The sequence below is a fragment of the Grammomys surdaster genome, unplaced genomic scaffold (assembly GCF_004785775.1).
Source record: "Grammomys surdaster isolate TR1022 unplaced genomic scaffold, NIH_TR_1.0 259, whole genome shotgun sequence".
Classification (NCBI taxonomy): domain Eukaryota; kingdom Metazoa; phylum Chordata; class Mammalia; order Rodentia; family Muridae; genus Grammomys; species Grammomys surdaster.
In genome coordinates, this window is record NW_021604700.1 from 1,190,465 (window position 1) to 1,206,319 (window position 15,855).

The following is a 15,855-nucleotide window of genomic DNA, read 5'->3' on the forward strand; positions in this document are numbered from 1 at the left end:
AGTTTTGATATAAGAATTTAAAAAGGAGCCCGGCGGTGGTGGCGCATGCCTTTAATCCCAGCACTTGGGAGGCAGAGGCAGGCGGATTTCTGAGTTCGAGGCCAGCCTGGTCTACAGAGTGAGTCCCAGGACAGCCAGGGCTATACAGAGAAACCCTGTCTCAAAAAAAAACAGACAAAAAAAACAAAAAAAATATATAAAAAGGAAAAAAAGCATACGTAAATAAAAAGTTATACATGTCTATGTGTACTTGTAAAAGATCCAGTACCAAACATGGTAGTTCACATGTTCAATATTTAATTTGAAGAAATAAGCATTCAGGTTCATGTTACATAAACGTTGTTTACATAAACCATTTGTTAAACCATACACTTCTATTACACTCTTTCTGAAGGAAGTAGTGTGTTCATTGAAGCAACTGGTAAACAGAACACCAGATTACTAAGTTAAGCAAGTTACTACCACATCTCAAATCTGTCATTGAGATATACAGTGATAGAATGCTGTTTGGTGACAGTGTCACACTGACAGCAGCATCTCATTGATTAAAACCCAAACCAGTTATTTAAAAATACTCATGCATGTTTTCTGCTGGATGTCGGTTTTCATCTATATGTTTGGCATTATATAAACACCACATCTGGAGATATTAGTCTGGTAAACCTCACTATTAGCAAAAATATGTTTTATAACAGTAAGAAGTCCTCGGCCATTTCACTTATTTACTACTTGAGCATTCGAATACTGGCATTTAAAAAATTCTTATATTCAAATTTGACTTTATAGGTTATGAAAAAGATCTTTGTTGGCTTCACACATTCCTTTGAAAAAATTTAAGACTAGAGCGTTTGAAAAACAGGAGAGTTGGGGGAAGAATTGAGGAACCCCAGAGGGGATAGGAACTCCAGAAGAAGACCAACAGAGTCAACTAACTTGGACCCTTCGAGCTCTCAGAGACTGAACCACCCTCCAAAGAGCGTACTGGGCTGGACCTAGCATACTCGCCTGCACATATGTAGCACATGTGCAGCTTGGTATTCGTGAGTCCTCCAACAGCTGGAGCAAGGCTGACCCTGACTGTTGCCTGCCTGTGGATCCTGCTTCCCTAACTGGACTGTCTAGTCTGGTCTCAGTGGGAGAGAATGTACCTAGTTCTGCAGTGACTTGAGGTGTCAGGGTGAGTTGGTTTCCCAGGAGGGACCTCTCTCTTCTCAGAGCCAAAGGGGAAGGAGTGAAGGGAGGAGGTGTGAGGGGGAGTTATTGTGAGGATGGGGGGGCTGCGATCGGGATATAAAATGAATAAAATAATTAATTCATGGAAAAAAATGAATAAAAAAGACAGAAAAAATGGTTAAAAATACTTTAGGCATTGGTCATACAAGCCTTTGTTAAGAATTAGAAAATGAATGTCTGGAAGAGATAGCTCAGTGTGGAAGATCATTAGTTCTGTAAGTATGAGGACCTGAGTTCAAATCCCCAGCAGCTATTTAAAGAGAATACCTGTGACTCTAACCTCAGCACTTTGGAGATTAAATACAAGCTCAGGTTTCTGAGAGTTCTCTGGTCAATCACCTTCCCTGAAAGGCAAGCTTCTAGCTCAGTGACAGGCCTCTTCTTAAGCCAATGAGGTTGACAGTGTTACAGGGACACACCTAACATTTTGCTCTGGGTTCCACATGCTCTGCACACTCCCACGAATGTGTTACACACAGAGAGTGCACACACACACGCACACACACACACACACACACACACACATCACACACATCATTTTCTAGAAAATAACATTTGATTTTTCTCATCGTCTCTTTAAAACTCTTCTCTGCCAACTCTTGTTCACTGTAGATTAATTATATTCCCTTCACTTGTCTTCAGGTTGGCTAAACTTGACACATCACTGGTGGCTAATCCAAATTTACTTCCACCAGGAAATATTTCCCAACAGCTTGCTTCCTTCTCGATATTGAGAGTCATTACCTATAGTTACAGTTTGAAATGTGTTCTGCTGATACGTTTAAAAAATTAAGTAGATGATTTTATATTCCGGAGAGTCATTGACATATGTTATGCTTCAGAAGAAGAATGTATAGTGGCAAAGCTGGATCAAAATATTTTATTGGAGGATTGACATGTCCTGCTTGGAGCAAGCCCAGACTTAGTTTATGACAGAAGATAATTCAAGAAACAAATGTCAATAGTATTCAATTCAGAATTTGCTAAGAAGACATTATGTGCCAGGCATAATGGCAGAGAGCCGAGAGGTACATCAAAAGACAACATTCAGATGTGTAAAATCTAATGTAAATGTTGTAACAGGTGTGCACAAATATGACGATAATACATTAGGAGCAGCAGAAGCAGAGACAAGCTCAAGGCTTGGCCATGTTTCACTTTCCACCTCATTGCTATCTCCAGTGGTGTGCTGGTCTCACATCTGGTTGTGTCTTGTGTGACATTTTATTTCTTTGAGAGAGTGGGAAAGCTCTTGAAGGGTTTTGATTCAATGCATGGCTTGAAAGTTTAGTCTGAACCTTTCTGGGTTCCTGCTGTGTTTGGAATAAAAGGAGAAGAGGTTACATGCTCCATGACACAAACAGTGAGCTGTGCTGAGGTCTACTGCTTCCATTCCTTGCTATGGTTAGTACTTGTGCCTCTTTCAAGACAAGTCTTATTATTCTATGTCGTGCAGAATGAACATTATAACAGTAGCAGTAACAAGAATTTTAATTCTTGTTGAATTTAATTCTGTTGTTATATGTTTCTTTGGCAACCAACACAAACACATCATGCACCATTTTTTTGGACTCTCAGGATACACTATTATTATTATTAATTATTATTATCATTATTTTTGTTGTTGTTGCTGCTGTTATTTTATTTGAAGTTTACAAATGAGAGCATCAGGATACTGATGAAGGATCTTCATAATATAATATTTGCCTTTATTATTAGCATAAAAATTATTGATAACAATATATCCCATATTATTTAATGTTAATATTTCAGATCAGTTTCTTTAAAAATAAACCAGAATAACCATCCAATTTTACTGAAAAGCTATTGCTTAAAACTATTTCTCCAGCCTTCCATGTGGTCTATCTTGGGGAATCAAAAGTGCTCTCCGAAATCTCACACATTGTGTTTTAGGTTGCTTAATCTGGTTAGTGAAGAACTACATAGAAAAAAGTAGGAGCTTCAGAAAACATATTAGCACACAGAGTGTTGAAAACATGCTTAAGTTAATGAGAAGGCATCTGGTTTTCTTTGTAATGTTCTGTCAGATTCTTCATCTTCTTTCTATGCATTTCCTTAGTCATGGATATCATAGATACAGTTTATCATTTGCAAAGTTGTAGAGACCAGTGATATATACAGATGTGCAGATGTAGTTATTCAGTAGGAATTATTTATTAGGGAATAAGACGTTAAGGCAGATAAAATAAACATGTGAGCGGAGACACTTACCTGCGCACTGGACACTCGAAGAATGGCTCCTCCTTCTAGAGTCTGCACTTGCTCTGTCTGTAGAAAGGGCCGGCCATCTTTCATCCAGGAAATTTTAGGGGCAGGGATTCCAGAAGCAATGCAGGATAGTTCAAGTGGGTTATTTACAATTACGGATACCTCTCCAGGTTCTTCAGATCCGTTGATGTGAGGTGGTTCTAATGAAATGGGAGAAGGCAACAGAAGAAGAAACGTGATGTTTTACACATGAGGACACTAAGGCACTGATGAAGACTATTTTTAATATAGTTCACCTTACTATTAACATAAAATTATTTACAACAATATATCTCATCTATATGTTTCTATTCCATACATATGTTATTATATCATACATAATATACATATAGTATGTAAGTATTATTATATATTTATCATACCTTATATCAGTTTTTATCTGATCTGATTTTAAAAGTTTGAAAAGAAAAATCCAACTCAAATTTACATCCCTATGACATAAAACATTTAGAGTATAGAAACTAGAATGATCATTTGTTGATGGTTTTAGTTCTTCTCAGTGGCAAGAGTTCAAAACACTGGGAATAGTGATTTCTGCACGGAGTGCATTTGTTATGTCTAGGCAGGAGTAGCTTTCTCTTTTACTGTTTATACTTCTAAAATTACCTTCCTCCAGAGAAAGCTAAAAAAAAAAAAATCTAAACACTTGGAAGGAACATTAAGGGCCCTTGGCTCAATTCCTCCCAAATTTAATCCTTTTAAAACAGATTTTTCTTACAGTGATCAGTGAAAATTTTCAGAGAAAAATTTGTAGTACAAACTGTAGGCTTTCAGGTTCAGGAGGCAGACAGAGTAGATGCTGGACAGCTCCAAGGGTGAGCTGAGGGGGTTTTTGTCTTTGTTTTTGTTTTAAATCAGGCACATAGTTTAGAATCTGACTCATAGCACAGGACCTGATGTCCGACTGAGCTTGAAGTGAGCACAAGAGTTGTTAGGTCTGTGGAACTGGACGGACCTTCTAAAAGAATTGGCATCAAGAAATACAGGGAGACCCTCTGCGTTTCTTTAAACTTATGCATGTTTTACTTCAAATTAAATGCTTTCAAAAGCAACTGCTACAACCTCTATTGTAACATCTTTGTTGAAATTTCTTTTTTTAAAATTCTTGTTAGCCCTCATTTTCCTACCTAGAAAAAGAGAACACAGCAAATCTATCCTTTTTTTGTTTTAGAATCAAATTAGGAATTCTGTGTCTTAATCCTTATCCCAGAGTTCCTCCTTTTACACTTCAACGCATCTGACCTATGACTGTCAAAATATATTTTACATGCACTATAAAACTGATATATGGTTTCCTGATTAATAGATTATAATGGCTCCACATAGCTAATTGAATTAAATGAAAGTAATTATCTTCTTTAATATACTTATATGAGACCTAGACTTGAATAGAGATTACTTCCTCCTGCAACTGACCCTGTCCTGAATGCTTCTCAGTCAACATCACCCACTACCTGGGCTTCTTGGGTGTTATCAAGGTTTTATAAGTGATATGAAGCTTCCTTATAAACAAAACCAAATCACGATTTGTAAACTCTCTACTCTCTTTAAACTCTTTAATTTAATTTAATTTAAGCAGCAATTTGGGTCTCCGTCTGACTACAATCAAGTCTTCATTGTTTTTTCTTAGTCATTATTTGCTACATGCCAATCATATAAATAGAAAGATTCGTTAGGAATCTCTTCCCTCTCAGGCTCATGGGAACTATGTTAGAACAGCAGCCTGAGCAGTGTGGTTCCTACTGCTTCAAATTCTAGTCTCCAGATGTTCCATGTGTGAGGTGGAAGCCAACCACCGCACTTTGGATTTGTCCCGTAGCTCTTATACCCAGAGAAGAGTGGGAATTCAGTGCCCTGACTCTGAACACTCAAGAACTTGCATTTCCTGTCTAAATCCCAGTTTGGAGCCCCAAAATAATAAGCTAAGCAGCTCTGTCTTTTTCTATGTTTTATAAAAACACTCCAAATGTAGCTGGCGTTCGGACAGTTTTTGGTTCCTTTTCCAGTGTTCCTTATACTTGTTTGATGGATCTACTACTAGTAGATAGTCACATGGTATTTAGCCACATAGTCTGGTAACTGAGACTCATTCTTGATACCTTCACATCACACATCCCTGAAGAAAACTGACTTCCTTTCCCCCATCAGCCATCAGTTGCCAATATTTCCTCAGCTAGAGCTTGGAACTTTTTTGAGTCTCTCCCCTATCAGTTCTGGGCAGGCACAATCTTGCGCAGGTCTTATGTACAAGGTTGCAGACACTGTAAATTCATGTGTGGAATGGCCTTGTCATACTCTTTCTCTTCAGATGTCCATGTCTTGGGCCCTTACAGTCTGTCTGATCCCTATTCTGTGATGATGCCTGAGGTTTTTAGGAAGGGGTTTGATACAGCTGTGCCATTTAGACCTGAGAACACCAAGATCTCTTGTTCTCTGCATTCACTAGTCGTGGGTTTCTGTATCAATCACCTCCTACTACAAAAAGAAGCTCCTCTTGAAGAATGAGAGATGCACTATTGTGAAAACCTCATAACTGGTCATGACATCTGATCATGATATCCTGGGCACTGCTATGCTCATAGCTTCACGGTGTTTGATGTTCTCTCTTGCTTTTGTGATCTAGCCACACTGTACTTTTTCAAGGCTACCCATCGATCATGACACCTTCCACCACATGCTGAGAATTGAGTGCAGCACCAATGACCCAAGTGGAGATGTTTGCAAGCTGTGTAGTGGCGCTGTTCCATGTGAGGTGCGGAATGGATGTGTTTTCAGCAGATGGGGAGACCCTTCTCATCTTTCCATTTCACAGGAAATGTTATCCTATAATCTTTTTGTCCAGGAATGCTGGGCTTTGGACACCGCCCCAGCAGCATCATTGCTGTTCTTTCTGTTATTTGCTGCAGCAATGTGTCTGTCTATAATTCTGTTTCTGGATTCTCTCTCCATTGTCACATGCAGACCGGGTCCATGTGGTTTCAGGCCTGTACGAACACAGCATCTTCTTCCATCCAGTCTTTACTCTCACCAGAGGGACTTTTTAGAAGAGACATCTGGCTGCATATTTGTCCTTAAAATTGTTCTTGTCTTTTAATGAGTCTAGCCCTCCCTGGAGGGCTGTCAAAGCCCTTCCTGGAAGGCCCTTCTCACCTGGCCTCGTTTCACCCCCTTATACTCAGTTTCCATTAGTATGGACTCATAATTAAGCTCTATCTCCTACAGGTGAAATGGGCAAGGGTCTTTACTTCTGCCTCACTGCGTGTTCCACCACTCCAGGTACAGATGGATCTATGGGAAGGTCTATTTCACAACTTACTGTCCCACAGAGTGTTATGCTAACCACATGACCTTCAACAAAATAATTAGTTCTTCAGTTTCTTTGCCTCCCACCCCAAATATAGGAACTTGGGGGCTGAATCATTCTTATTTGATGACAATTCAATTGTCTGCCATTCAATGATTACACCGTAGGTCTTCACAACTGGCAGATAGAAACACGCCCAGTCCACAATATACATACAATTCATTTTTAATACGTGAGCAGTGAGGATAAGGTCATATTATCTCGTCCATTGTAACTCATGCTCATAAACTGATGGGTAGGGATTTGTAACCTAGGCATCCCAATCATACAAACCCAAATTTTGTGTTGTTTACATGTTTTTAAATAGCCTGGGAAAATCTTTCTTCTTCCACTACCTTTCCTACTTGAAGACTCGGATATACCAGAACATCTCCTTGGGTATATTTCCACAGTGTTCTGCCAAAGTCTACAGTTAAAACTCCCATCAGTGCAGCTCAGAAGTATCTAGTTTGGTTTCAGTTCAATCCAACAAATACACAGTAAGAATTTCTGGTGTGTCAGACATCATACCAAGCATTGGAGACCAGCAATAAGTACGAGGCAAGCTGCATTCCCCATCATAAAACTTAACTAGGGATAAAGACAACTTTTAAATTCACATAAATAATTGAATTTTAATAGGTGCTCTGAGAAAGATTGCAGCACATTCTGAAAACATATGCTAGCCCTTCCTAACCAGGACACCTGCCAAAATTCTTTTCTGCTATTCTCAGTAAGGAGCATATCTCTTCTGTGAAAGGAGTATGGCAGATCCCCAACATTGTAGTGGGGGAAAACCCTCAAAAATCTTGACTATCATTTTAGGTGATTTCATTTATCCCCTTTTTATGTCCACCGTCAAGATTATTTTTTTGTTATACAGAAAAACTGTAATTTGTCTTTATGTTGTTTTTCACTGGTAAAATGTTGTATTATGAGCTTAAAATATTGACTTTTAATGTATACAAGAGTAACTAGAAATTGGCTATTCAAAGTGATGGCTCTGACTGTAATCTTAAAATTGGATAATACAAGACTGATTGGGATAATAGCATAAGTATTATTGTATTTTATCCAGTTTCCAATTTCAAATGTACTTTACATTCTTAGAAAATGCTAAAAAGCCATCTCTTAGGGCCTGGGCAGATGGGCCAGTAGGCAAAGCTCTCACCTTATAGGCATGAAGCCTGGAGTTAGGATCCCCAGAACCCATGTGAAAGCAGGGCAGGCACGGTGGCCACCTGTAACCACAATGCCCAAGAGGCATGAGTCGGGGATCCCTGAGGCAAGACAGCCAGTAAGAATCTAGGCCCAGAGAAAGATGCAGTGTCAAAACACACACACACACACACACACACACACACACACACACACACACACACCAGAGTGAAGAGCAACCAAAAACAACATCTAACACTAACACCAGGTCTCTGCATGGATACATTTATCTCCACATCTGTACACACATATGCAGCCATTCATGTGCAAACACAATCTCAGGTCTGACATTAGTAGGGTATCATGCCTTTTCAATAAATAGTATCTTAGGAATAGGAGTTTTTACCTTTGAAAACAACTAAAACTCACCATTCAAGCTCAATCTGCTTTAGATGAATTTAGGCAACTTATAGAACAAAAATGAAAAGTTTTCATTAAAGTTTGTCCCATAAAGAACAAGTCTAAGTACTATACTCAGTATTCAGGTCTTGACCGTCACTGAATTCTCAAGTTCTCTGTACTTATCAGCATGGCTATGTACCTAGGACTCTCAGGACAAAATGCTTGTTGACTTCTCCAGCTTCATTCGAGGCAACGCAGGTGTACTTTCCAGTGTCTTCCGTTTCTGCCTTGATGAGCTGAAGGACCATTCCCTGAGTGCTGACAGTCAGATGAGCATCAAGTGCCAGAGGTTGGCCGTCTCTGAGCCAAGACATGCTAGGAGTGGGGGTTCCATCTGTAAAGCATGTCATAGAGGTAGAACTGCCTTTGATAATTGTGATTTCCTCTGTGCCCATTGCATTGTCCATACTTGGTGGCACTGTACAGAAAATAAATCAGGTAAAATGTATGAATATTATAATTTGAGGTGAACTTAAGTGGCAGTATTTAAATACTTCTATGCTATTTTTACATTTAATAAAGCAAAGTATTTTAAAAGAGCATAGAATAAATTGACTTTACTGTAAATCTATTTTTTGGTTGGGCTAATTATTACTATTCCATGGATTAGCAAAGAAGTCTCAAAATTGCTTTCCTACTGAATATACAATCAATGTGCATTATATTTTGGTAACACTTTCAACTTGCTAGCATAGTCTCTTTAATTTGTTATGATGCTATAGTAGTTCATTTTTTTTTTTTTTTTGGCTTTTCGAGACAGGGTTTCTCTGTGTAGCCCTGGCTGTCCTGGAACTCACTCTGTGGACCAGGCTGGCCACGAACTCAGAAATCCACCTGCCTCTGCCTCCCAAGTGCTGGGATTAAAGGCGTGCGCCACCACTGCCCAGCGCTATAGTAGTTCTTATAATAATTCAATACTATACTTTCAATGACCATATGGAGAGCACAGTAATAGAGTAAGTTTTATAAACATCACAGATTATAGTTCTTAGGTTCTCGGAGTTGTTGTGAGATGTTCTTATATATTGAGAAATGTGAACCAGCAATCTACACTATCTCATAAATGCAAATGAATCTATTCAAATTTTATATCTCTAAATGAGTTGCTAATGTTGTTAGAAAACAGGTTTTTTTTTTTGGTATGTGCACATGAACAAAAAATTCTTCTGTCAGGATTGAAATACTATTTTGAAAACTTTAGTTCTGCTTGTTTAACATGAAGTACACATGAAGCCAGGATACTAGGAAAGTGACATAAGGAGTGTCTTAAGGGAGGATGGATCATAGAGAGGGGAAATTCTGAGGGTGGAATGATTGAGGCAGGAAGGGATGGGGAGATAAGAGTGAGAGCTGAGATAAGAGTGAGATTAGCTAATTTAATCAGCTAATCTCACTCACTGAGTGAGTGAGATTAGCTGATTAAATTAGCTAATCTAATTTTAGTAGATTAGCTAAAATGAATAAGCCATATAGAAACCTACTCTCTTAATCCCCCACCTCCAATACACAAAAGAGAGATTGTGTGGAGTTCCCCTGCATGGCTAAGTGATGATGCTCCTAGAAACAGCAGGTACTAAACAAAATCCCCAGTCCTAGAAGTGGGATACCTCGCCAGTAATTGGCCAGGCATGCTTCTCTCAAACTATCAGGCTCTTGTCAGTCTTCTGGGTGGCCCACCAGAACCAGAGTATAATACAATATTGTTACAGGTAGCACACATCTGTTTCGAGACAGAGAAACAGCAAGCGAGAGATGAGATGAAAGTGTCTTTGTTACTGGCTAACTTTCAATATGCTGGGAGATACAAAGTAAGCTCCTGGGGTAAAAAAGGCAGAAGTTGTCTTACTCAGCTGTGAATCCTCCAAACTGAAAAATCAACTTGTTGGGCAACAGTGGCACGGATGCTATAGGGTTTACCAACCACTCTGATTAGATTTAAGACCTGTTGCATTGGAAGGAACTCATGTCTGGTATTGTATTCTGGATTGCAAACCATTTGACTGAGGAGATTGGAGGCTCAAATGGAGAACTCACTACTGTTGTTTAATTAAATTACACCAGACTACCTTCTAAATCTCTATCGGTATGAGGAAGACAGAAGTTCCTATCACCCCAAATTAGAAAAGCCTCTCCTGGAAGTGAACAGTGATGAATTCAGAGACTCATCATTGCCCTACAATCTGAGAATAAGTTAGGGATCATCTCTAAGCAAGTCACTTACACAACTCTCTGTAAGAGCTGGGAACACTGAACAAAAAGAGGCATTATTCTGGTTAGCCCACACAAACTAGGGTCACTGGGAAAAGGGAACCTCAATTAAGGAATTTCCTCCATCAGATTGGTTTGTGGGTATGTCTGCAGGACATTTCCTTGATTAATAATTGCTGTAGGAATGTCCAGCCCATTGTGAGAAGCACCACCCCCAGGTAGGTGGCCCTGATTGTATATGGAAGCAAGCTGAGCAAGCTCTGGAGAACAAGCCAAGAAGTAACACTCCTTTGTGGTTCTGCTTTCATTTCTGCTTCCAAGTTGCTTCATGACAGCAACAGAGAAACAAATTGATATAAGTAAGGCACATGTAAGGGTCAGAAGGTGAGGAAAGGTGGATTGCTGAAAATACCATCTTCAAGACTCAGTGCAACATCGCAATCATGAACTCAGACGAACTGTGGCCGACTACCCTGAGCTCACACGAGACTGGCCTAGTCAACAATCAGTCTGGCCCTCTCAATCACCAGTTATGGAAGGAAGAGGGGCTACCAGGGCCATATCTGTTACCACTAACTGTTGATTACTGACAGATTTTAGAAGAGGAATAACCATTATCTTTAGAGTCCACTAGCTTCCAATGGACAGCTCCAAACTCATGATTGCACAGGCAGCACTGGCAGACTCAGCGGGTCACAAAACAAAATATTAGACAGAAATAGGAAGAAGAGATTTGGAAAAGTAAGTGGTAGACAGGTGATAGGAATACACAAGAGGGTGGGATATGAGAGTGGTCTGTGATCATTATGAAAATGTTACACTGTCAAAGATTTAATTAAAAACCTTACATCTGATTAATTCTGTATTAGAAGAGAATTTTGACAGACAGTATGGACCAATAAATACGGAGAAAACACAGTCTACCCTAGTAGAGAGATTTTTTTTGACAATTATTTTTGACAGAGGAATGTTGGATTTACAAGTCTTTGAGGAAGTCAGTTTCAAAAGGCATGCTGCTTAATGCTGCTAAACTTGGAGTAACACGGTAGGATCATTTCTGGAACATACCAAAGACTTGAAGGCTGTAGTGCTTACTGTCTACCCCAGCTCTATTGGAGGCCACACAAGTATAGACAGCAACATCAGACACCTGAGCTCTCACGATCCTGCAAAACAGGACCCCGCATTTCACAATCAATCCTTTCAACATACACAAACAAGATAACTATGACTTATAAACAGATGATAGAATAAAATTTATATTGAACATTCTTAGATATGAAGCTTGTGACCATTATCACAAAATGTAGATATTTCCAACTGCAACGGTGTGCACAGAGGTAAGTGTATTAATGGCAAACCACTAGGAATACAACATAATCGCTCGAGTGAATATTTCTCAAACACGTTAACAGAGAAAAATGGTAGCATGAAGATCACATGAGCATCATCAACAACCTCCCATCTTAACATGTAATGCTGTGCTTAAAGTATATATCTCAAAATTATAAGCTTGAAAACAATTCATCTCTCAAGATCTACCGTGCACACCTTTACTAAAGCAAGCATTGAATAAGAATGCAAAGCCACTTCTATGTTCGGCCTCTTATCTTCCCTCTTCTGAACTCAAATGGAATGGATCAGCATGACAGCAATAAAAGCATAGGGAAAAGCATGTCTTAAATGTTGTGTAGGTGAAAAAAGAGTTGTCAATCACTGTTATCATAAGCACTTAGGAAAGGACACACAACACATTCTAACCTGACAACCTGTCCTGCTGACAGCAAGCGAATGTGGGAAGAGATGGGCAAAGGAAGACCATTCTTCAGCCAGTTGATCTGTGGTGGAGGTGTCCCTGTGGCTTTGCATTCAATATTTATTGATGTGTCTACCAGAGCCATCAGCTTCTCTGCTTCTTCTTTATTACCTCGGATTTTAGGTGGAACTATGCAATACACATAGTGGATGAGAGAGAAGATATATGAGTTCAAATCATTTGCACTGTAATTGCTCTGGCTTCTGCTTTGTATCCCGAAAAGACCATTAATATTAGAGTTCATTTAAGTGCTCCAGTCACTTGTGGCCTATTAATGGATTCTTAAGGTAGTAAATCCCAAACTTGGTGGCATTTCATATTTACCATAGACATTCAAGTTAAATATTCGGTCTTCTTCTCCAGCAGGATTAGTAGCTACACATGTATACTTCCCCATGTCAGACGTGAGGGCTCTGTAAATGTTTAATGTGCTGCCATCTGTGGTGACTCTGTGGGAAAAGTTAGGACAGAGGCTCTATGGGGATAGGATCTGAAAAACTCATTCAACTTTATTGTATCCTGTGAAAAATATATGTCATTATAACATAATGCCTTCATCTAGAATAGAATGATTTAACCCTATTTCTCAAGTACATAGAACATATGGAAGTCAGAGTCACAGAAACTGATATCAATCTCAGGAAACTAAAATCATACAGAAACCATTTTCATATCCATCATCTCCTTCTGAGAAGAAGGACACAAAGATAGTTAGGTCAGGAACATGACAGACAGGGGTGCCTTTCTCTCAGACTTAGAATGCTATATCTTAGTGACAAATAAGAGTTATCTAGTCAATGAAAATTTGAAAATTCTGGTGTGAAATAAAGAAAATGACAAGCTGAAAAATGTGAATAAAAAATTAATTCTAAATGTCCTAATGAAACTCTAATAAAAAGAACAAAATAGTATCATTTACTTAAACAGTGATGACTGTACATATATAGATATAGTCTGAAGTTTTTTCAATCAGCTAAAGTGTTTCTTTTGAATTATATAAAAGTAAATGATAAATATGAAATTAGATAACAAAATGTATCTAAGCTAAGATTATTACACTATTCATTTTCTCCATATACTATTAGTTATCAAACAAAGCATTCTATGCTTTAGGATGTTTAAAATGTTATCTACAGCTACTTTAAGAATAGTTATTCCATTAGCACCTATGATTATGAATTTCTACTACAGTGTACCATTAAATATCACATTTGGAGGATGATATTGAAAGTATACTATTTGAATGTAGTTATACTTTCCTCAATACGTGAAAATAATTGTTCTATGATTTAAAATATATTGCAAACTAAAATTTCAGGTTGTCACAGTCAATAGTACTAAGTTGACTTTAAAAAAAGTGGTGTTGATAAATTGTTCCACCTAGATATCTATAGCTCTATAGCTATATCTATATCTATAGCTCCATCAGACAGTGAGGAAGTCATGAGTCAAGTGGAGGCAACAAAAAGCAACTTTAGGAATTTAGAATTCTGGCTTCCCAGGTACCAATACAGGCCCTAAAGTTCTACCAAGTTTGAAAGTTGTCCACTATCCACTTAATGAAAATTACTAAACACTTGTTAATAATTCATATTTGTTCACATAATAGAAATAAAATATCCAATATTTCTGAAAACATTATCTGGAAGCTTACCAATCTTGTAAAGGGGACAAATACATGCACTTTAATATAAAATGATTACAAGGATGTTTATTGTATTTAAGTTTTATGTATTCAATTCACCGACTAGAAAAGAAACTACTCCTCTCACTTGGTCCCTTTGGCTGGGGCAGACACCTAGCTCATCTGCTCCCATTAAGATACCATATCCTGAGACATCCTAGAGGAACCACTGCACTCAGAGCAGCGGATAAGAACCCTCTGCCACTACCCTACACCCCAGAGCTACAACTGGGAGCCTAGGGCACTCAGGACCCATCAGCCACCCAAACCCCACCCCTCTGGAATACCACTCCCTTCTGCCCCTCTCTTGGTCCTTTTGGCTGGGGCAGACACCTAGCTGGTCTGCTCCCGTGAAGATACCATATCGTGAGACATCCTAGAGGAGCCACTGCACTCAGAGCAGCGGGTAAGAACCTTCTCCCACTAACCTACACCCCAGAGCTATAGCTGGGAGCCAGGGGCTTGACTTGGTCAAGGAAGAAATAAAGAAAAAAATTAAAGACTTTTTAGAATTTAATGAAAATGAGAACACATCATACCAAAACCTGTGGGACTCCAGGAAAGCAGTGCTAAGAGGAAAACTCACAGCTCTAAGTGCCTACAAAAAGAAACTGGAGAGAGCATACACTAACAACTTGACAGCACACCTGAAAGCTCTAGAACAAAAAGAGGCAAATACACCAAAGAGTAGTAGAAGGCAGGAAATAATCAAACTCATGGCTGAAAGCAACCAAGTAGAAACAGAAAGAACTATATAAAGTATCAACAAAACCAGGAGCTGGTTCTTTGAGAAAATCAACAAGATAGATAAACCGTTAGCCAGATTAACCAGAGGGCACAGAGACAGTATCCAAATTAATAAAATCAGAACTGAAAAAGGGAGACATAACAACAGAAACTGAGGAAATTTTAAAAAATCTTCAGATCCTACTACAACAAAACTGGAAAATCTGGATGAAATGGACAATTTTCTAGACAGATACCATGTACCAAAGTTAAGTCAGGAGCAGATAAACCATCTAAACAGTCCCATAACCCCTAAAGAAATAGCAGCAGTCATTAACAGTCTCCCCACCAAAAAAAAAGCCCAGGACCAGATGGTTTTAGTACAGAATTCTATCAGACCTTCTAAGAAGACCTACTACCAATTCTCTTCAAACTATTCCACAAAATAGAAACAGGAGGAACACTATCCAATTCGTTCTATGAAGCCACAATTACACTCATACCTAAACCACACAAAGACAGAACAAAGAAAACTTGAGACCAACCTCCCTTATGACTATCAGTGTAAAAATATTCATTAAAATTCTTGCAAACTGAATCCAAAAACACATCAAAACAATCATCCATCATGATCAAGTAGGCTTTATCCCAGGAATGCTAGGATGGTTCAATATTCAGAAATTCATCAATGCAATCCACTAAATAAACAAACTCAAAGAAAAAACCACATGATCATCTCATTGGATGCTGAGAAAGCATTTGACAAAATTCAACATCACTTCATTGTAAAAGTCTTGGAAAGATCAGGAATTCAAGGCCCATACCAAAACATAGTAAAAGCAATATACAGCAAGCCAGTAGCTAATATCAAACTAAATGGAGAGAAACTTGGAGCAATCGCACTAAAATCAGGGACTAGACAAGGCTGCCCATTCT

At 38.7% G+C, this 15,855-nt stretch overlaps 1 protein-coding gene across 1 annotated transcript in view; it reads right to left on the reverse strand.

Annotated features, from left to right (window-relative positions):
• Hmcn1 (hemicentin 1) overlaps window positions 1-15,855 on the reverse strand; it is a 402,633-nt gene that overhangs the window by 75,063 nt on the left and 311,715 nt on the right. The window contains exons 65-69 of the mRNA XM_028775780.1: window positions 12,834-12,958; window positions 12,455-12,638; window positions 11,762-11,859; window positions 8,625-8,903; window positions 3,466-3,662 (exon numbers count right to left, since the gene is read on the reverse strand). Coding sequence (XP_028631613.1) covers window positions 3,466-3,662; window positions 8,625-8,903; window positions 11,762-11,859; window positions 12,455-12,638; window positions 12,834-12,958 — 883 coding nt within the window. The remainder of the gene's footprint in view (window positions 1-3,465; window positions 3,663-8,624; window positions 8,904-11,761; window positions 11,860-12,454; window positions 12,639-12,833; window positions 12,959-15,855) is intronic.